The sequence below is a fragment of the Chenopodium album genome, chromosome 5, assembly GCF_948465745.1.
Source record: "Chenopodium album chromosome 5, dcCheAlbu1.1, whole genome shotgun sequence".
NCBI classification, from domain to species: domain Eukaryota; kingdom Viridiplantae; phylum Streptophyta; class Magnoliopsida; order Caryophyllales; family Amaranthaceae; genus Chenopodium; species Chenopodium album.
Genome location: NC_137838.1, coordinates 3,555,028 through 3,576,848, shown reverse-complemented (window position 1 = coordinate 3,576,848; position 21,821 = coordinate 3,555,028). Strand labels below are relative to the sequence as shown.

General features: G+C 34.8%; 2 protein-coding genes and 1 pseudogene across 3 annotated transcripts; 1 reads left to right on the top strand and 2 right to left on the bottom strand.

The window, feature by feature from the left end:
* The first annotated feature begins 1,423 nt into the window (after window positions 1–1,423).
* Window positions 1,424–2,738, top strand: LOC145631555 (protein SAR DEFICIENT 4 pseudogene; annotated as a pseudogene).
* Window positions 2,739–3,444: 706 nt separating this feature from the next.
* LOC145631554 (uncharacterized) lies at window positions 3,445–9,840 on the bottom strand. The gene is made up of 14 exons (XM_081683662.1): window positions 9,721–9,840; window positions 8,856–8,992; window positions 8,343–8,512; window positions 8,065–8,211; window positions 7,916–7,967; window positions 6,995–7,169; window positions 6,589–6,671; window positions 6,108–6,320; window positions 5,788–5,904; window positions 5,318–5,474; window positions 4,527–4,634; window positions 4,354–4,419; window positions 4,055–4,278; window positions 3,445–3,964 (listed from the first exon to the last, which is right to left on the bottom strand). The coding sequence occupies exons 1-14, from the start codon at window positions 9,773–9,775 to the stop codon at window positions 3,881–3,883; spliced, it is 1,788 nt and encodes a 595-aa protein (XP_081539788.1). The 5' UTR covers window positions 9,776–9,840; the 3' UTR covers window positions 3,445–3,880.
* Window positions 9,841–10,831: 991 nt separating this feature from the next.
* On the bottom strand, window positions 10,832–18,015 carry LOC145631553 (DUF21 domain-containing protein At4g14240-like). Of its 2 annotated transcripts, XM_081683661.1 has the most exons (14): window positions 17,837–18,015; window positions 17,694–17,722; window positions 17,338–17,414; window positions 16,496–16,579; window positions 16,276–16,389; window positions 15,581–15,664; window positions 15,340–15,411; window positions 14,763–14,830; window positions 13,529–13,616; window positions 13,121–13,194; window positions 12,673–13,042; window positions 11,683–11,729; window positions 11,504–11,585; window positions 10,832–11,168 (listed from the first exon to the last, which is right to left on the bottom strand). In XM_081683661.1, exons 1-14 carry the CDS (start codon window positions 17,929–17,931, stop codon window positions 11,094–11,096), a joined length of 1,359 nt encoding a protein of 452 aa, XP_081539787.1. In that variant the 5' UTR covers window positions 17,932–18,015; the 3' UTR covers window positions 10,832–11,093. The 2 variants fall into 2 exon arrangements, with proteins under 2 accessions (XP_081539787.1, XP_081539786.1); XM_081683660.1 differs by having other exon boundaries at window positions 17,694–18,012.
* Between the last annotated feature and the right edge of the window lie 3,806 nt (window positions 18,016–21,821).

Sequence of the window (21,821 nt, the reverse complement as noted above, 5' to 3'; positions counted from 1 at the left end):
CACACCAGAAATTGACATGTGTCATTGCTGGTGTGTCTTTTAGTATATCGTTATTGATTATTAATTAATATTAAGAAACCTCCTTACAAGGAGAATTCCTAACCTATTAGAACAAAGAATGCGAAATAGGCTAGAGCTATTACGAAGTACAATTTACAAACATCACAATCCAAATTATTAGACACTAAATGACCTACATTAAAGATTCAATTTGCTGCTTGATTTGCCTCTCGATATTAAATACTCCAATGAAATTAAGTGAGGAGAGAGGAAGTGTCTTTGATAATATGCTTGATTTGTCAAGGGATTGACCAAATACCTTTTATTGAGTTGATGACTAATAGATTATCATCTTCAATTTGAACGTTCGGAATGCTACACTGAAAAGGTAGTTGGACTCCTTTATTAAGAATTATAGCTTCAACTATAATTACTTTGTATAATGTTCTATTAATACAAGAACAGGGCAAAGCAACTAATGAGAATCGAATTGAGAGGGATTTTTAACTAACTAAGCAATCCTACCTCCTTTTACTATGGTAACATTATGATTTTTCATTGTATAAGTGATGTAATTGTCAAATTGAGCAAGAATACAACATACTAGTTGGAAGCTTTGAGTAACATGCATCAAAAACCTCTAACCAACTAGCCAAGGAAAGTTTTAAAGAACATGCAAGTATCAATTATTATGTTTGTTAACAGATTAGATAGAATTTTATTTTGATATAAATTGTTGAGATATATGCCAACAACTTTGTCTCAAAGTTTGAAATTTTTTGTAATTACATTAGAATGGAATATGATGGAAATCAATAGCAAAGTGAGCATCTAGAGACTAGAGTACTTGAAATCACATGGCAAGGTAGGCTATTACATTCGATGGTAATTTTGAGCTTTTGAAACGGTGTTTCACTAAATTAATTTTTAGATTATGGACAAATGTTAACAATAGCCATCAATTTAGCCCTACAATATATAATTTCCTAAAATTATTTTCATATTGCAAATTTGTAATAGTTATTTTTGTAAGAAACACTTAAATCATACACAACAATATTGAAAACTACATCTAAAAATTCATTATTAGTACTCTCATAGTCTACAATAATGTCAATGTCTAAAAAATTAACCGCTACTACAACAACTAATTTTGCCGAACATACTCTTAAAAGTATATTTTTTAAATATGCAATTACTCAAGAATTTAAAATCAATCAAATCAGTCTTCGATGTAGAAACTACAACGAAAAGATACAAATAATTTCCTAAACTTGTTACTATAACTTGTGAAATTTCGGACTTAGAACCAATTTCTCTGAAGTTTCAAAAGCAATATTCTCTATTTCTTCTTATCTTTGGCAACCTTAAAATACTCCTCCAACCCCTAACCCCAAATGCCTACACACATTTAGACTTAACATTTTTTCCTCTCCCCCTCTCTCTCTCTCTCTCTCTCTCTACGCCATGGCAACACCCGCCGCTGCTGCAGCCGCTGCCGCCGCTTCTGCCGCCGCAACCACCCCAATATTCATCTCAACCACCACCCTCCGCTCAATCCTGACCCACAAAACATTAGTCAGCCACTTCCAAACCACACTCCCAAACGCCTCTCTTTCTCTCTCTACCCCACCTCGCCATTCTCTCTCTACCTCCCCAAATTCCACTCTTCTCCTCATGCCCTCTTTCTCAACCTCTTCTTCTCTCCCTTACATTGGGGTCAAACTTGTAACTTCACACCCTCAAAACTCTTCCCTCAATTTACCCGGAATCCATGCTTGCTACACCCTTTTCAGCTCCCTAACAGGCCAAACCCTAGCTCTATTTGATGCTACTGAGCTAACCCTTTACAGAACTTCCTCAATTTCAGCCTTAGCCTCTTCTTATTTGTCAAGAAATGATGCCCATGTTCTTGTTATGGTTGGTTCTGGTAATTTATCACCCCATTTGATCACTGCCCATTTGGGTGTTAGGCCTAGCATCAAGAGGGTGATAATTTGGAATCGAACGCCCGAGAAGGCGGCCGCATTGGCAGATAGGTTGAGGGGGGAGAATGGGTTTGATGGGGTGAGTTTTGAGAGTAATGGGTGCTTGGAGGAGGTGGTTGGGTTGGGTGATATTGTGAGTTGCGCCACAAATTCGGAGAGAGAGTTGGTGAGAGGGTTGGAGTTGAAGGAAGGAGCTCATCTTGATCTTGTTGGGTCGTTTAAGCCAACAATGAAGGAGTGCGACGACGAGGCGATAAGGAGGGGGAGAGTATTTGTTGACAATGAGGTTGCATTAGAGGAAGCTGGGGAACTGGTGGGTGCTTTTGAGAGAGGGGTGATAACTAGGGATGATATTTGTGGGACTTTGGTGGAATTGATTAAAGGTGATAAGCTTGGGAGAAAAAATGACAAGGAGATTACTGTGTTTAAATCTGTTGGTTCTGGTGTGGTTGATGTTCTGACTGCTCAGCTGGTTTATGAAACTGTCAAAACAGATCAAATTTCCCAGCAATAATTGGTTTATGATGATGCTATATTGTACTAATGAATCTTAGAGAAGAATAATGTACCTGCTTTTATGCAGTTAGTAGAGACTAGCAGTATGACTTTCATGTATCAAATACAACCTTGTAAAAATGATGGAAGAATAAAGGTTGATTCAGAATGAAATATATGAAACTAGCAGTAAAAGTTTTTGTAGTTTTTTGTACTTGAAAATCTAGTGCATGCAAAATGCATAATCTTCTTGAACTTGAAATAATCTTTCAACAATTTATTTCATATTATACATCAAACAGGAGTACATCACAGCATTTGATTACAGATCAGGGAAAACTTACTGCAATACATCGCATACCAGAGGTTTTTTTTTTTTTTTTTTTTTTTTTTGGTGAAAAGGAGCATATATATTACGGCCTAAAAGGTTCGAAACTGAAAGTTAAATAATTACAGAACATAGGATATACTATTAGACTAATGTTCTGCTACTTGAGGTCTCCTAGATGCTAACTATACAAGAATAAGGGACATCTAAAAATCTGCAAAAGCTTCAACTTCAATTATACGAGGACATTTTGGCTATGCAGCTCCTTTGTTGCACTATGAAGCCACTGCCGCAGTTTAGTCACACATTTCCTTCAGGGTCGTTTTTGGAATGAGTTTCGATTCCATCTATTTTTTTTGTTTGGTTGAGCTTTTTTAAGTATGGGATTGCATACCCAAGGGGTTTCTAACTGACTAACTCTACCCTATACCTATGGAATCTCATACCCACCTCTCCCCTTAATATTCTCAATCCATTCTATTAATGAGGCATATAGTTCATTTCAACATTTAAACCAAACAAATTTAGACTATTATGGGTTTTAGAATCCATAACTCTCTAGTATGAAATTCCATACCAATTCATACCAATTTAATGAACCAAACACCCCCTTAATTAGTTTTAGAAGATAGGGGAATTCAGGATATTTTCTAAAGGACTGTGCCAGACAGCCAGATAACTCTTCTCCAGAAACTCAGACAACTATTCTCCAGAAACTACAATGTGAGGAACTTCATTACTCCATCCACCCCAAATTTGCCTTCACAAATTCTATCTTGGGGTATTTTAATTTTTCTTCCCAGTTCCTAGTTAATTTTCCCATTTCTCTCTCCATCCCAATAATCTTTCATTCTCTTTCTCAACTTTTTTTTGTTCTACTTTTAACCATAATTCTTTAACTTCATACAATCCTGCGATTAAAAATGAGTTTAGGACCGAAGGAGTAATAATTACCTTATTATCTGAGGAATCTCCAGGAACTCACACCAACAGTGAGCACTGGGCACTAGTAGTCTTTGCAATAGGACAGGCATGTTAATATCTAGAAATGCAACAGATTATCATGTCTTTAACAGTGGCAGTTTAATTCAGCCTGAGATGCAGTCCTCTCAACTTCCATCCACCATCCCTCGTCATCTTCATTATCATTATCCTTCAATATATACAAACAGGAGACTGAACCAACCAGAGAAAGAAAGTTCGCAAAAGCAACCAAATGTTACAAAGGCACAGATAAACTAACCGTGGTACTGATAAATAAATCTCCCATAGTTTCAACATTGTCAGCAGCTTTCACTGCTTCAAGCCACCAACTTTCATCATTATCTCCGTCTATCATGCTTTCATGACCACCAAGTAACATGTGCTCCTTATTATTATCAGAGCCATCAATAACTCCTGTGTTTTCTAAACTGGAAACTTCAGGGATTAAATCAAGTGGAATGGGACGGGAGGGCGATCGATATCCTGATCCAAACAGAAATTTAGTGAGAAGTGACTGCAGGGTTTAACTCATAAGTTCTCAAATGCAATGGGACAAACCTTGGCAATCAGGATCATAACACTTCTGATAGTAAAGAGCCCACTGTAGGTCAGCCACATACATAACTAGAGGACAAACAAAAGTTAGTACATCATGTGGACTTGGATAATAAGCAGGATTCGTGAATTCATATTTTCGAGTGTAAAAAGTGAGATAGGACAATGCAACATACCATGATTGCTTTTGTGTTCTCGACCAATCCTTCCACAGTATCTGCTCTTTGACATACTGTAGACCAACAAACTGTACTCAGAAAACCAATACCAGCTTCGGATCTTTCCTGGAATTTGGAGGGAGTCATCATAGTCAACAATCAAAATTTTAATCAATCAACCAGTGAAATGGATGAAGGAAACCTTTAGAAATCTACAAAACCATTACAATGCAAAAAGAAAAGGCTGAAGGGGCTGCAAGTCGAACTAATTAGGCTTATGTAAGCTCAAACTTACGGTATCAACTGTTTTCATGAAGACTAGTACACCAAAATAAGATGCTCCAATCAACATGTATCGAGCTACCTAAACATAATGTTTTCTTTAGCTGTCTTTTCTCTTGTAATATAAAAACTCTGTTCAGTAAGAGTGAATAAATTTGGAAGATACTAGTGGAAAGACATTTCTTGCAGTTCCCCAGGATTACAACTATTGAAAAAATTTCTGTGAAGAAAAAAATTTACTGACAAAACCAGGCAATTACAGATTACAACTTTGGAGATTGGTTTTTGGCCACAAAATGTGAACTATACTACACTATTGGATGAAAGAAAGTTCGCAAAAAGGACTAGTTGAACTAACTTAAAGTCTTGAAGGATTATAGATTGCAAAAGTACAGAAGAAAAATCACAAGATGCCCTTTCAAATGCTGATTAAATTAACTAAATTTCCCAAGAAACCAATATAAAAATCTGAGATTGCACTTCACCAAGTCAATCCTGAAAAAACAGCTCTTAAATATTATACATACCAGTCACTGCTCCAAAAGAAGCAACAGATTCTATGAATGCATCCAGGGCAGGAAATGGAGAAGCTCCCATTAGGTAAGTTCTCGAGGCATCATTTCTACAAGCATTAGATGTGAATTCTTGAAGCGCACTCAAAGGTCTCCTACTAGTAATATTAACCTGCATAAGTCAAGCAATACATCATTTCGCAATCAAAGAAGAAAACAAATATTTTGAAGCATCAAAAAATTAAACAATGAAGGTTAGAATGACATAGAGCAACATGATGTCATGACTTTAAGGCTATGAAAGAGTCCTCAAGATCCCTCAAAGGAAAAGGAAAAAAAAAAACATCCAACAAAGATATATCTTAAAATATACGCAGTATAATGGAATTTGTAAGAAAAAAAAATAAAGAGTTTACTTGACAAGTTGATAGCATCAATATGGTTGGTAAAAGAGAGTAAACCATTAAAACTAAGCTAAATATTACCTCGGTATCAAACTGCAGAGTTTTGATACAGTCCAACTCCATTTTACACACTAAAAGCTTTTCACAGTCATCATCTATATTGCAGATCAAAGATGCCATGAAAACGTCTTCTTCACACTGTAAACCACACACGGCATGTTTAGATAAAATTACAAAAAAGCCTTCTTGGAATAATACAACTAATAATAATGAATACATGAATGGGCACATAAGCAGCATGGATCAATTTTTCCAGCTCATCAATAAATGTAAATAGCAATAATTGCTTAGGCTAAACAAAAAACTTCCAATTAGGACAAAGATACAAAAAGGTTTCATACCATGCCCTTACACTTGAATCGTCCAGTAGGCAGAAGCAAAGAAGTCTTCCCGGCTTTTGATGATAGAGCTAAGCGGAAACAACGATTTCTTGAATATACAGCATTATCCACAAATAGTTGCATTGAGGGTCCTGCAGAGCTAGAATCTTTTAAAATAAAGAGTTGGTGAAATCTCTCATCCTTCTCCTTCGCTTTATGAATTCTTGAGAACAACTGATATTGACAGAAAAGGGTGGATGATGATTAGACAGATACACAATACAAGAGAGGACATGGTGTGCAGATATTAAAATTGCACAAAAGTCTTTACAGGTTTCACATGGTCAAATCTTAAAGTAAAGATGTAACAAATAGATGTAAGATGGATTATACTATGTTCAACTGCTCTGACATATTTCTAATGCTTCCACATATATTTTATCCCTTTTTATTTTATATTTAAATAGGATCATTAACAGAAATAACTATCAAGTAGCCATACCTCGGAAACAAAAGCACCAGCATGAGAATTATCCTTGAACGCAGCCTTCGGAATACGTAGCACCAAATGGCGAGAGAATTTTGCTGCCATGTAACCAATAAACATATTTATAAGACTTTCAAAACAAGATTTATAAAACAAATCATAAATCAAATTGCATCACTGCATGAACCAATGATGTATCGGATTGAACAGACCACACTTGGCTGTTTTTGAAGACTTTTGGAAATTGGAGATATAAAGAAACAAAATCCATCTTTGTCCAAACAAATATGATAATATACTCTCTTACCAGCAAGTAATGAAAAGGTACAAAGGCCAAAGATGAAACATTAGAAAAATCGGTTATGAATATGAAGTTTATGTATTCAAATATTCAAATCACTCACCTAAATCACAGCCCTACCTTCAGTGGAGGAATCGAGTTCTACAACCCAATCTTCTTCTCCTTGTATATGATATTTCTCATGTAATGCCTCAAATATGACCAGCAAAAGAAGATCGACCATTTGATTACCATCTCTATTTGTATTCTCCAATCTATTGAACTCTAGATCAAAGTATAGATGACAAGGAAAGCCCTGGAAATAGAAAATAGCCCAACAAGATTAGATTTTGCCTCAAACAAGAAGTAACAAGTTTGAATAAGGACATAATGTAAAGTTATATTCCTGTTCATATGCCTCCACCCTTTGGGAAGTTGTTGCTTTGTTTTAATATCCAACTCATTGTAACAAGATTTAACATGATTTTGAATAATAACCTTTCTGATAGTTTCGTACTTACTATACTCTCTTCCTCATTCGTCCTAATATAGTATCTGTATCACATTTTTTATGATCCTGTTTGAATCTTCCCACATTCTTGAAAAGAATATTTAATTGAAATTTAAAATCAAGATTTGATAACCTGAATATTGTGTTGGATAAATGCTTTTTTCTAATCAACAAAGGACTTGGGCCAGCACAAGGAGAAGGCATGTTGTCCAAAGTTTAATTTTATCAAACAGCTCACTTTTACAAAAGCAAGGTTGAGGAGCTAAATAACAAATAATAACTCAGGTGCAAAAAGAATACAGATAGGGATGGAGAAGTTTATCTACTCAAAACATAAAGGCCTCTTCCTGATGGCATACAAGTGTTAAAGTATACATGGATGATCAGCAAGTACTTTATAGGAATTAGCACAAAGGGAAATGAATTGCAAGCAGTACAAATTTAGCTCAACAACCCAACAAATAATCTTGAATAATTCGAATCATAGTATAAAACCATGAAAGAAGCAATTGAACAGTCCTTGCACAGGATATTAAACAACAGATACTCACATCTTGGATCACCTCATAATGATGACGGGACTTTGAGTCCATATTCTTGTACCTATATAATGATGCAGGATCAACTTTCAGTAAGTAAGAAACACAAGCCAGCAAAAAGACAACTAAAATGTTGAAGATAATTTGTGGTGACAAGTAACCTTCTCCAAAACTCTTGATAGGTAGAAACAAGGAATCTTCTTTGACCACTGAAATGATCTTGGTAGCTGAATATGCGAACATTGGCTTGTTCTTTTGCAAATTTTATAGCATCATCCTGCTTTGGAAATGTAGCCCATATTTGCTTCCTGACCAAACATTTAAACATGATTGTCAAGAGATACAAGACAGATACAGTAGAGTGTATGTAAACAACTAGAAACGTGATCAACTCCTCATATGAATGTAAATGATAGTACAAAAAGCCAAAGCATTATACCTTAAGTTGGATTTACGTCTTTCAGATAAATCAAGGTGTATTTCACGCAATACTCGGAGTAAACTGGATGGCCTCTTAGGAGGCACTCCATGTGGCGATCCATAGAACACACCCGGAGAAAGCTGCCTACCAGCAATGAGTTTGTTTGTTTTATTTGTCACTGACACACCCTGTGATATTAAGTGCAGAAAACTAAGCTGCAATGCATCATAAATACAAATAAACTAAAAGATATGAATAATATGCATCAAAAGACAAGGGAAACGAAGAAGATACGGATTCACTATTACTTTTTTCTTTTCTAATAATTCAGAAGAAAAAAGCCAGTAACATAGATATATAATAGATAGAGGATACGGAAATTGCATATCTGATAATTTTTACACTTGTGAAGGTTCATCCTTTAACAAGATGTTCGGACAGAAACGAGCATGAAAGTTTAATAATCAAATTTCAGCAATGGGGGTAATAAGCCCACCAAAAAGAATGAGTTGCTAAGAGCACATGACATACACTTTCTGATTTCCCACATACATCCACAGTTTTCTTCTCGCCTTGTCTTGCTGAACTTGGTGAGTCGGTGCCCTTCACACTTGAATTCTCTGGCTTCAGTCTACTCACACTTGTTTTTCTCTCTCTAATAGCAGATTCTGTACACAACATTTGTTATTTTGATGGAAGAAACCAATATAGAGTTTATAAAATACCATAACCATTAAACTATCAATAACATGTATGGAATGTTATGCCCAATATCCCAACTAAAATAGTAAATTGGGCATCTCATTTCATCCTAAACTACTTCAAATGCCTGAAAATTTTCAGAAGGAACCAAAAGAGCCCACAATCAATCATTAAACTCCTTCGTAGTTACTAATTCGGACGAGACCTATACATGAAAAGATAAATTAACTTAACAGACTTGCTTACTAAAATTGGCACAGAAATTTGAGATTGCCATTAATTAAGTGAATTAGTAAAATCTAAAAAAGCTATGGCAAATTCATGACTAAATCGTACAATACATCCACCCAAGAACTCGCAACAGCATCACAAAATTAGGTTTTCACCTTGATATCCTGGAAAAATTAGATGATTTCTCAAGATCAATACCTAACTTAATTACACAATAAATTTCTTAATTAAACTATTGGATCATTTTCAAACCCTAATAAATATATCCAAACAAATCCGAACCCTAGAAGAGCAATTAGCAGTAATGACGAACTAATTAATACTATAATTAGGAAGAATTGAAGATCAATTACAGCTAAATGGTGATAATAAGCACTAAATCAAAAATTAAAATTTATGAGTAAGTAAAAATGGAGATCAAATTGAGCTTACTAATGACGAATTGCAGTGAAGAGAGATTTACCAGGAGGAGTAACGCCACATTTGAAGCATTCGAACAGACGATCGACATCATCCATGACGATTTTCTGCTACTCGTATTTTTGAAGAAGCTATCTTCCTCGGCAATTTTCGCTACTCTTTTCAATTTCGCGGGATTCTGATATAAAGTGCAAATGGAATATGTTTTCATCTTTTAGCGGGAAACCACTCATTTTCAAATGCAAACATTTTTTATATGCCGTTTTTGTAAAACGGGGAAAATACAAGTTGATCTTCACAATAAACAACAGTATCTAGTAGCAATATCGCAAATAAGTGCATATGATATTTACTTTTTATGAATAAAACCGCTATTTGAAGTAGCAATTTTGGACTAAAACCGCTACTCAAATACCGTTTTTAGTGTGTTTTGGTGCAAAATTTGCTTATTATATTACGATTTTACTCCTATATAAATATCAATCGTTTATCAAAAGGATCAATGGGGACCCTCAAGTAAAAAGGTGACTTTTATGTTACGAGTACTATGGTTGTTACGATTTAATTATGATAAAAGCATGTAATCTTTCTCAAAATTCAATACAAGTAACAATGTCAATTTGTCAAATAACTTGGAGACATATCACATACGACTATACAAGCACTAGACCTATTAATTACCATCAAACAACCAAGGGCGTTAATTAGTTGTACATTACAAGGTACAACCAATTGTAAAGTAAAAATTGCTAGATTTTCCCATTAAAATGAATGCAATTGCCAAATTATAAAGATCCATACTCCATTACCCAATAAATTTCGATTATCTCAACTAAATTCCATCACTCCGATATCTCAAAACAAAATTTATATGCAATAATTAGAGATATCAAACATACTTAGGGTTTGTTCACATTTACTGAACAGAGCTTAACTAAACTGAACTGATTTGAGCTGAACTGAGCTGAGCTGAAATGAATATTTTATGAGAGAAGGAAATTAAGAGTTGAACTGAACTGAATTGGTTGGAGCTGAACTGAAATTAAGCTGAAGAGAGCAAACCCTAAACATATCACTCTGTTTGCAGGCTAAATTTTTCTTACCTTGCATTTTGCAACAAAAAATCCTTTTGATATACTGTGATAATTATGATGGGAAAAAGTAGTTTTGGATGAATAATTGGCGTTCTGTGTTTCTGACATGAGTGTGCATTGTACATGTCATATTGTCATGTACATAACTTGATACAAAACCAAAGGTGAACAACACCATTTCTCCTCTAGATGCTTACACATAGCATAGTTCAAGATCTTATTAACATGTATAGGAATCATAAATGAAAGATACAAAGTACAGTATTTCGCCTCTTCTCACGAACTGACTCGATTGAGAGGGGCGCAGGGGTATAATCAGTAATCACATTGTTGAAGCATGAATCTCGTCATCAGTCTTTTTTGCACCTTTTTTAAGCCTGTTGTGGCTTCCCTGACCCTGAGCAACACCACACAAGGAAATTAAACTTCTATGCTAAGCTTACAATTTTACAACTCTGAGATAGGAATATTTTTTTTATCAGGAAGGGAAAAATTTATTTGGATGTTAACATGGTTTAAATCAACTTTGAGATAGGAATCATAGAGCTCTAGTGCCCCTAGAGGTTCTAAAACCACATATCCTTAACAGGAAGCAGATCATCAAAACCTTTTCTCTAAATCGGATCAAAAACATTAAAAATACAGTTGAAGTTACAGAGATGATTCACAAATAAACGCAAAGCTAAGCTAACAAGAAAAAATGGGGAGGAGGAAGGGAAACAATATACTTACAACATTCTTTTGGCTAGCTAACCTCCGAAGAGATGGAGCACGTGCAACCAAAGAAGCAGCTGTAACTGCAGCAACACGTATTCTGCATGAAGTGAGTAAAATTGTCAGTGCCAGTCTTTATCGCCAAATCAGTCACCTGCAACTGAGCTTGGTATTGTCAATGAAACAATGGCCGATACCTCTTATGAACATCAACATATTCATCTGTTTCATCTACAATCTCCTCCTGTATTTCCAAAGAGCACATGAAGAGAGTGAATATGATAGCTTCGGTGTAGAAAGAGGGAATTTTAAGAAATAAATAAAATAAGGGATAAGATCAAAGAACAATCTTTGCATAAAGCAGAAATTCAAGGGAGTATGTTAAACGTTATAGTTAACACACTCTATTGCATGAGCTAAAGTCTGTTTATCTAAGAAAAAGACAGCGGTCTGGGTTACTTGGGTAAATCAGTATATATTTGCCTCCACATCTCAAAATCCAATACCCATTTTAGACAAATGGTTACACCATGTGTACACTTAGGGACAAAATTAATCAGCCGGCTATTAGCTCTAGGGGGGTGTGCTGCTGGTTCTATATACTACTCCAAAATTGGCTTCAGAATTGCTAGTTTGCTACACAATAGGTATTGAGAACCATAGGAAAAAGGGGTGTGTGTTGGGGGGGGGGGGGGGGGGGATGATCCACACCAAGATTGATTTCCACATAAGAACAAATTAAACATAATGTCCTAAATGTTTGTTTCATGTAGCTGGGCCTAACAGTACATCCTTAGCCCCTAGGTATGGCTGGTCTTCCATCAAGGAGCCCCATTCTTGGACAAAATGCTTCCAAAAAGTAGGAATTGGTGCACTTCCTGTTTCTGATATACTTTCATGTAGCCTAACTTCCTCATTACCAAGCAAGGCTTGGTGCAGTTGGTTGGGGATTCACCTTGCAACCTAGAGGTCACGAGATTGAATCCTTCCCTCCCCCCCCCCCCCAGCTGCAAGTGCTTTTACCTTTGCCCCTCACTTTCAAGTGCTTGGCTCGCAAAGACCAGACTAAGAAACCATGATTGTTGAGGTTTAGTTAGGGTCCTCTTTAACATTAATATAAAATATTAAAAAAAAATCCAAAAAGAACAATATAAAGTTATACTGTATAATATTTCGTAAATACCTACCTGCAAAATCTCTTCAAAAACATCTTCAAGGGTAATAATGCCAATAACTTCTCCCTCCCTAGAAATTTCTACTGAATTTCGAGAAGAGTTAGGTAATGCATAATCCTGCTGTGAATTATGCTCGTTCTTGTTTCTTGTTTTAGGGATTATTTCAATGTCCACAATACTCTCAGAGTTGTCACTTTGCTTGGACAATAAAGGAGTAGCTAAATCGCACTTGTCATTAGTGACATTTGACCGCTTAGGTTTTTCATCAATGATACACAAATTATGAATACTCTTTGCCCTTCCCTTCACCACAGCTGCCATATGACTCTGACCTTTCTGAAATTCATTCAATATATCATACAAAGGCATGTCTGCTGGTACCCTGGAAAACATGTAGGAATATTACTCCATTAATGATTCATGGACTAGGAGTACAATATATATAGATTCTAGACCATACCTTGGAATATTTCGAATGGAAACTGCACTTACAGGAGTATCTGTTTCGGGTCGTACTGTTAATAGACTTTTAGTCTGAGGATTGAAGAAGAGCTTAATCAAGTTCCTTTTAAAGGCCAGTTATAGAGCATAAGAATCATTACATCTAAAATAAAAATTAAAACAACTTCGGGGACTTGATACGCTTATCATACAAAATACTTTCCATTTTAAGATGCCCCTCCATCATATAATGAACTTCAGATATTTCAAATGATTGTCCCCCAAAAGGTCACATTTCCTTTTTACACTAATCCCCATTTTTATACATTCAACAACATTCTTAATGTCTATGCCAACAGTAAGTGTGAAGTTCATTTTGGGATAAAGGGAATTCAAAAGCTCAAAACTAGGACTTTTTGACACACACCAATAGCATTCCTATGAAGTTTTTTGGATTTCCAGAATAAACAGGTACACGACTATGGCCACGAGCTTGTATTTTTCCCATTGTTTCCCTACAAAATGAAATTGTGGCCAAATCAACAAACAAGCAAAGCAGCATCTCTACAATTTTTCTTAAAGAGGGGGAAAGTAGCAGATTGCAGAATATTCATCTCCCAATAAATTCAATAAAGAGGAGATACTGGCAGATCCCACATTCCCACCTCAAACGAGAAACAAAGTATGAAACTTCCATAAGCTCCCTAGTCACACATTCCAACATTACTATTATCCACTATATTATGTGTTCCTTTGTTGGACACGTAGCTGAGTACTTAAGATGCTTTCGGTTGAGTAAAAAAAGTGAGATACATCATAAAAAAAAAAAAAAAAAGTTGGCTTCCCTAAGGTGCAGATAATAGGGGGCGAGGTGAACACAATTTATAACTAAGAATATCTTGGCTACTAAGGCATTCCAAAACTCCATTCAAAATATTCAAAAAAGTATGTTTAGATAACATCAAACCAATGCTCCATCTACTAGCAGTATATAAACATTTATACTTTCAATTTTTAGCTAACCAATAATAGGCACTTCTCAGGTAGACCTGGTTATTGGGTGGGTCGGGTCAGGGTCGGATGCGGGTCAGGGTCAAAGAGGGTCACATTTTATAGGGTCGGGACAATGCGGGCCGCGGGTCGATAATGGGCGGGCCTACAAAATATCAATTAAAATAAATATTGGATAAAGCCATTATTAAATACAAATGAAAACAAATTAATCTATATAATTATTTTTACATTATGTATTTTTTTTATCAACTAAATTGGAAAAATATGTTGGCCCTATATTGACCCTACCCAATAAGGGCCCTGTCCATTAATAGCCCTGTCCATTAAAAGCCCTATAAGCTTGGCCCTGACCCTATTATCATTGGATTACCATGTCCAATAACCACCTCTATTCTCAGGTCATGCACTCATCACCTACGTGATTGGGCATTAAAAAAAGAAAAAAGAAAAGAAAAGCATTGCAGAATCATATATGAAGCAATAAAACAGAACAGCAGTACTCAACAGTTCAATTTCTTCCATGATCCCATGACTTAAACATGCTTAACAACGCCAGTAATGAATTGAACTTGCCTACTCTTTTTCAGAGGTGGGTAATATATATGAATCATTTTATATATGAGGAAGGAGAAAATAAACATCATTACCAATCTAATTTTGAGTTGGCATCCAAGGCGAAAGTTGACTCAATCGGTGTCATTGCCTCCTCAGCAGTCTGTTCAGCAAGAAAATAAAGTGGGGAGCAGATTTAGATGATATTAAAGGTTACCAAGTATATATCAAGCTTGCAGAAAACTATGTATCTTCATAGCATATTAAGTGTAAATAGATTAGTGGACAAGAAAGATTGCTCAAAATTGCAATCCTTGAAAATGTATCAGTGTTTGCCCTGTTTGATGTCAATATGGCATTATACTGGACAGCAGATTAAGTAGCTCTTGCAAACACTGGATATCTCCACCGGAAACACAAATAGAATCAGAAACCAAGAAAACGAGGCTCTTGCCGAATGCTTAATTTCTTTTACGCTCAAAACAACATGTTAAATTCAATAGCATGACCACAAATTTGGCATTCCATCCTGTATCCAGGCAGTTTGGATATTTTAGTATTCAGAAGAGAGCAGCTTAATTCGGTACTTCTGTGGATCATAACTTAAACTAGACATTAAGAAACTCAACAATTGACAGAACACAAAAATTAAAAGTTTATTTCAGCAGCTACCTTCTCTGTCAAATCTAATGCACCATTAATAATTGTTGTCTCATCATGAGTAAGCTCGCCTCCCTTTCCAGCCTAAAAGAATATAAGTTCTAGTCAGATAATGCATAAGCAACCACAAAGACAGTTTCAGAATTCTTAAAGAACACAGAAAATATCAGCATTAGGAACAAAACAGGTATCCAGGAATTGAAGTTATTGCATTTTCTTATATAGAAAAGCAATTCCATAGAAAGTCAGTTACCGCTTCACCGTGAATAGAGACAAGTGCTTTCAGTTGAGCTCTCCTGAAGAGTGCTTCATTATGTCCTAGTAAGCAGTCCAATACCTTCAATTGCAGAATATTTTATTAAAAAACGCAGCACAAAGAGTTCATATAAATTAAATTTACAGTATGATGTAATTTGCCAATTTAGGTATGACTGGATGTGGTATAATGCTGTCTAACAAGTAGCAGTAGAACCCCATTCCTAGCCCCACACCAATGATTATTTGACCGCATGCTAATGTCGTATCCAGAAGCTTAAGTGCAAATGACTTTCAGCTTTCACTGAACTTGACAAAATAACCACCCAGCCATTTTTATGATCATGAATATAGCTTGCTGACCTCCTTTTTTGCTCATCAACATACTATAGGAACATAGAAACATATATGTGCATATTCCTGGGGTGGAAATATATGAGGAAGCTCAAGTACCATGCCCAAAGATAAAAACCCAATTTGATCCCCATCCTACAGCCTAGAGAAAGTTAGAATAGATCACCAGAAAATCAACTCTTTGATCCAAACAATGCTCGCTTAAAGTTTTATGATGAGTGCCTCAGTGGTTTCCCTTCAATCATACAGCCCAGTCTAGAAGCAGATGTCTGATGCATTTCTCGTTGTATCAAGTACAGTAACCTTATATTAAGCTTTCATTTTGGGCAAGAAAATTACCTTTCCAATAGGGTAAGAAATTGGATAGGTTACAATCATCAATATTCGTACAATCCATATAAAATTTGCGCCAACAGCAAGGCCATATCTTGTGCATATAGCTTGGGGTATAACCTAAAAATTCAGAGAAGTCAAACTTTTCTTTACTGAGAGAACTGAGAAAGTATTGATGAATGAAAATAGAAACAACAGAAGGATAACAGAGTCAAAAGCTACATACCTCCCCAAAAGATAGGACCAATGTTACAGATAAAATGATAGCTACATACTGATTAAAAAGCTTGTCCAGGTATAAAGGAAGTGTCTGCAGGTAAAAATCAGAACAAAAGAGTCAATCAGGGAAAGATGATATCATTATCAGTTCGGAATACTTTGAAGCCAGGTAAAGCTCCTAGATACTAGAAACTGTATCGACAGTATAGCATAATGGTGCAGCAATATGCCAATGAGATCAACATAGCAGAGTCAATAAAAGACATCCAAGCAACACATCTTCCTTCCGCCCCTAACTTGATGACACGATCCCCTAGCACGACATCCTGTTTTCTCTAACCCATTATGCAAGTAGACAAGTATGCAACAAGCATCACATCATGGGAAGAGGTACAAACGAAGGGGTACGAAAAATACTAGAACAAAATTTTTTGAAGTTTGTTATATACATGTCCATCCAGCCATCCTAGTACAAATCATTTTCTTGTGGGAAGACCAATGTAGTATATGTCTACATTTTTCCATACAAACTATTGTATTCATAAACTACTCTATTGCCATTCCCCTCAAAATCTTATTCACACTTTTATATAACCTTGAGGTTAAGCAACATATTACATTGTTGCTCAAGTTCACAATTGAACAAGAGTATAAGACAAAGACGACGACAACAACAACAACCACCTCAAGAGCAATAATTAAGAATAATGAGGTTGATCAACAACAACAACAACAACAGCAAACCCGAGATTTAGGCAGAAAAATACACAAATCAATAAGACAGGAGTAGTGATCAAGATTCTCAATTATGTATACAAACTAACAAAGAATCAGTATCCGAATATGTACCTCCATGGCAGCCGCATTGCATAGAAGCAATGTCACTAAAAGTTGGTGCTGCTTTTTAACAACAGGAAGAATACTAGCTGGATTAACAAAAAAACAGAACATAATCAGTACCAACTACAACAAATTGCCCATTTCAGCAAGTAAAATCATATAAACACCTGAAGAAATCATTAAACACCAACCCCCATTTCACACCATCTAAAACAATCATACCCACATACCATCCATCCCCGCGACTTTAACCAACTAAGCTAGTTAACATCCGCCCACAAAACCCAGATGTAAAAATTGCCCAAAATCATATTGAAATTCAATTGTAATACTAAATGAAAAAAAAAAAAAAAGAATTATCTAACCTGCCTGTTGTTGTTCATTGGGAGTACCACTGCGAGCAAGAATTTCCAAATCAACAAGATTAAAAGACATCAAACCAAGAGTTAAACCAGACATAAGACCAGCAAATAGAACCAATACTACACATAAACCGGCATAGACGAACCACGAAACCGTCCCGAAATCGATTTCAGAGGCTAATGAATAACTCTCCGTTGTATTGGCGAACCACGCCATTGCTAGAGAGTTTAGCGCATGCATCTCTCTCTGTGTTTCGTTGGGTGTGTCACTGAGATGTGCGTGGCGCAGTGATTGCGGTCAGGAGTGATCGTAATTGCTTATATGGTGGTCACAAGTCAACTGCTCCCGTATCTTTATGTTTATTCCGATTTACTCCCTTTGTTTTAGAATAATTGCAACAATTTAACTTTTGTATACTCATATGCTAACTTTGACTACTCCGTGTAATTTATAAAACACATATTATGGTGTACTATGAATTATTTTTGGATTAGTCTTTATATACAACTAGCTTTTTGGCCCGTTCAATGCACGGGTTGTTACTTGGGTTAATTATTTTCATATGAAGAAAATTGTTTCATTTCTAAAACTTAAAAAAAAAAAGAGAGAGAGAGGGGGGGTAGAAACTTGAAAGAAGATGAAGGGATTTAGTTATTAGATATATACACATAAAGATTGTGGGATATAAAATGACATATTATTTTAAATTATATTTAAAGTCTAGGAGTTGAAAAGACAATTTTTATTATAATTTATATGTTTATGTAATGTGTATTAATTAAAACATTATTTTATTATGGTGGAAATGAAACACTTCATTTTCTTACTTGAATTTGCAAGTTGTATAATGCATAAACACTTAAACATAAATATTAAGGGAAATGATATGTGGCATATGGGGTGATGAGTGACTTGTGATGTCATGTGTCATATGAAAAATTTATGGTTTGTATTTTTAAATACAAAAGTATAGATAGATTATTTTTGGATTAGTCTTTATATACAATACGGAGTATACTTGTTTATAATACTACCTATATGATTATAATTATTAACGGTTAAAGTTGTGCGTTGGCAGGTGTGTGGGTCAAAGTGTTACGACTATAATGAAATGAATGGAGTAGTACCCCCTTCCGTTTTTAAATATTTGCTACATTTTTCCTAGACACGTATGTCGATACAAATCTTTGATCAATAATATCTTTAATAATCAATAAACATAAATTCTAATAATTGAGAATTACTTATCTATTCATTCAGACGATTCTAACAAGTACCCACAAAACTATATATTTTCTTATGTATAAGTCACAAAAATTAGTTAAAACCGGACACATGGATATTGCAAAAAGTAAAAATGGAGCAAATATTTAAAAACGGAAGGAGTGTGTATTACTTGTACTCCTTTTTAATACGAAGATAACAATTATACTCCATATGAATAATGCAAAAGCAAAGAGATGTAATTCGTATTCAAGAAGAAAAAAAATTACTCAACGTATGTTCCACTTATTTGGATCCAAACTTCTTCATTCCGATTCGAACATCCAATTTGTCAATTACAATTTAATCCACTTTGAGTCAATAACTTTATTTAGATTAGATTGGATTTCAACTTTTATTTGGATTAATTTCAAGCCTTGTGGTGTGGATTTATATAAGTTTCGAGTCAAACTAACAGGTTGATTTCAAATCAATAAATATTTTGATATGTCTAACTAAAGGCCTAAGGCCATGTTTGGTAAATAAAGTTTTGATTAAAACGAGCTTATTTGACCTAGTTAGAAGTTTGACTACATAAATCATCTAATTTGGTCGTTTGGTAAAAGAACTTTTTAAATAAGTTGATTGAGGCAAATAAGCTACTTTGTAAAAAACTAAAAAAAAAAATTAGAGCTTTTAAGATTAGCTAATTAAGTAAAAGGTGTCAGATGACAATTTTATTCTAAAAAATAATTTACATTCTTGTCCTTCCTCTTTTCTTACCCTAGTCGAGCAAAAATAAGTTGTCAATTTTTATATTGTTATTTCATATGTTCGACTAACAAATAACTATAACTACAATTAATAGGCTAATTTTACCAATCAGCTAGCCAAAACAACTAATGCAACTAATTAATCAAATCAGTTAATACAACTAGTTAATCAGATAAGCTTATCGCTAGTTACCAAATAGGGGCTACAACACAAGTATTTCTGGATGAATTAGCAAGAGCAGAAACCCTACATTGCAATTTGCAGGTGGGATGTTGAGCGTGATCTTGTAGGTCCAACTTGTAGTGGGTAAGTGGAGGCATATGCCAGGTGGCATCTACAATGTTTATAATTTGACTTTGAAAACGTTATGGATAACTTTTGATGTCGACATACATAATTATTGAACATTAGTACATTACCAAATTACCAAACAAAGCAAAATAACATCTACATACTTTCCTCGGGAAAAAAAAAAAAAAAAAAACTACATACATTAATACTAATATTACATTAATAAGGAGTTTAAGGATTAGGGAGACAGTAACATTTTTTTTTACAAGGAAAGGAAAATATATTATAAATAGATGCTTAAAGCATCATAGCAAAACATACACACACTTCTTTGTAAAAAAAAAAAACAAAACAAAACATTCTTCTTCCTGTCCAAAAAAAAATATTATCAAGTTTTATTATTTCTTTTATTCGGGTGCAATGTTTATAGTCCCTTTGTCCCTTTATTTTTGCTTCTTTGACATTATGCGGTCTCGAAGACACGTATAAAAACATTTATATCTCAATTTTCATATGCGTTAAAATTACATAAAGTTGATACTAATTAAATTTATAATGAGACGAACCAAACAAAATAACACCTGACTATACTTCCTTTGATAGAAAAACAGGAATCAATAATCAAATTTATTAGAGTTTGACTCGTATTTTGGCAATGGGGCAAACAAATAGGGGCGGAGGGAGTAAGAATTATAGCCTTTTATTTGTTGCTGTTCTTTCAATCTGTCTGTGTTGAATACGGGTTTGGGCTATATAGCATAGGAGGAATAACCTCTTAGCCTTATAAAGTGATTAATATTCTCTTCTTCAACCAATGTGAGATATTTACATGTGGTAATACTTGATGAGAGATCTATTTTACAACAGTCCCCCTCACATAAAGTCCCTTTTCACTTTGTCTCATGAGATTTTTCGGGTTAGGGTGCTTCTTCACTCCCCCTCACATGGACCTACACTTGACCTAGTGAACTTTAGCCATTTAGGGTTTCATATCGTGAACTTAGCTTTGATACCATGTTAAATATACAGGTCTAGGCCGCATCACCAAGAGAAAATAGTCAACTTCACAAGATCAAAGGAGATTTATCCCAAAACCATAGGGCAACAGGACGAATAGCCCCTTAGCCTTATAAGTGATTAACTATCTCTTGTTCAACCAATTAACATGGGACACTTACGTGTAGTGATACTCAAGAGGTCTATTATTCAATTATTTATCAATTTACATTACCCAGCGAACTTTGTCAAAAAAAAAAAGAAAAAAAAAGCATTACACAACGAACTATATAACTATTAATACATATTGAATTTAAGATTGTGCAAAAAGATAAATGGAGTATTACCTCCATTAAATGTAATATGTATGTGCAACTTTGAGGTATTATGTCCAAAAAGCTTATAATGAAACAATTTGATCCTTTACTTGCAGGCGATCGAGCATAGGCTAATTAGATATTGCATGGTGTGACCGTGTGAATGTGTGATAGATAAATTGATTTACTAGTTAAAAAAAAAGACCCTAACTAACTAACTACTCGTGTAGTCGTAGGTATCATGTGAAGATAAGTCAAAAGGAAGAAAAATAAATAGAGTACCATGTGAATAGTGAGTGGGAAGGCACATCTTTTTATTTATTTGTTTCCTCGTACTTAATTAATTATGTACGGAGTATTATGTATGGCAGTTACTTAATCTTCAAGATATATTGCATCGAGAAGCCAAAGGACATAAGTGTTTGATTTTTTGTTTAAATATATATTCCGTACAATATAATTATACGTTTTGTGCTTTTATTTCATTATTGAAACGTTTTAAAACGTTAAACGTTTCTTCTAAATTTGAAAAACGAAAAGAGGAATGTA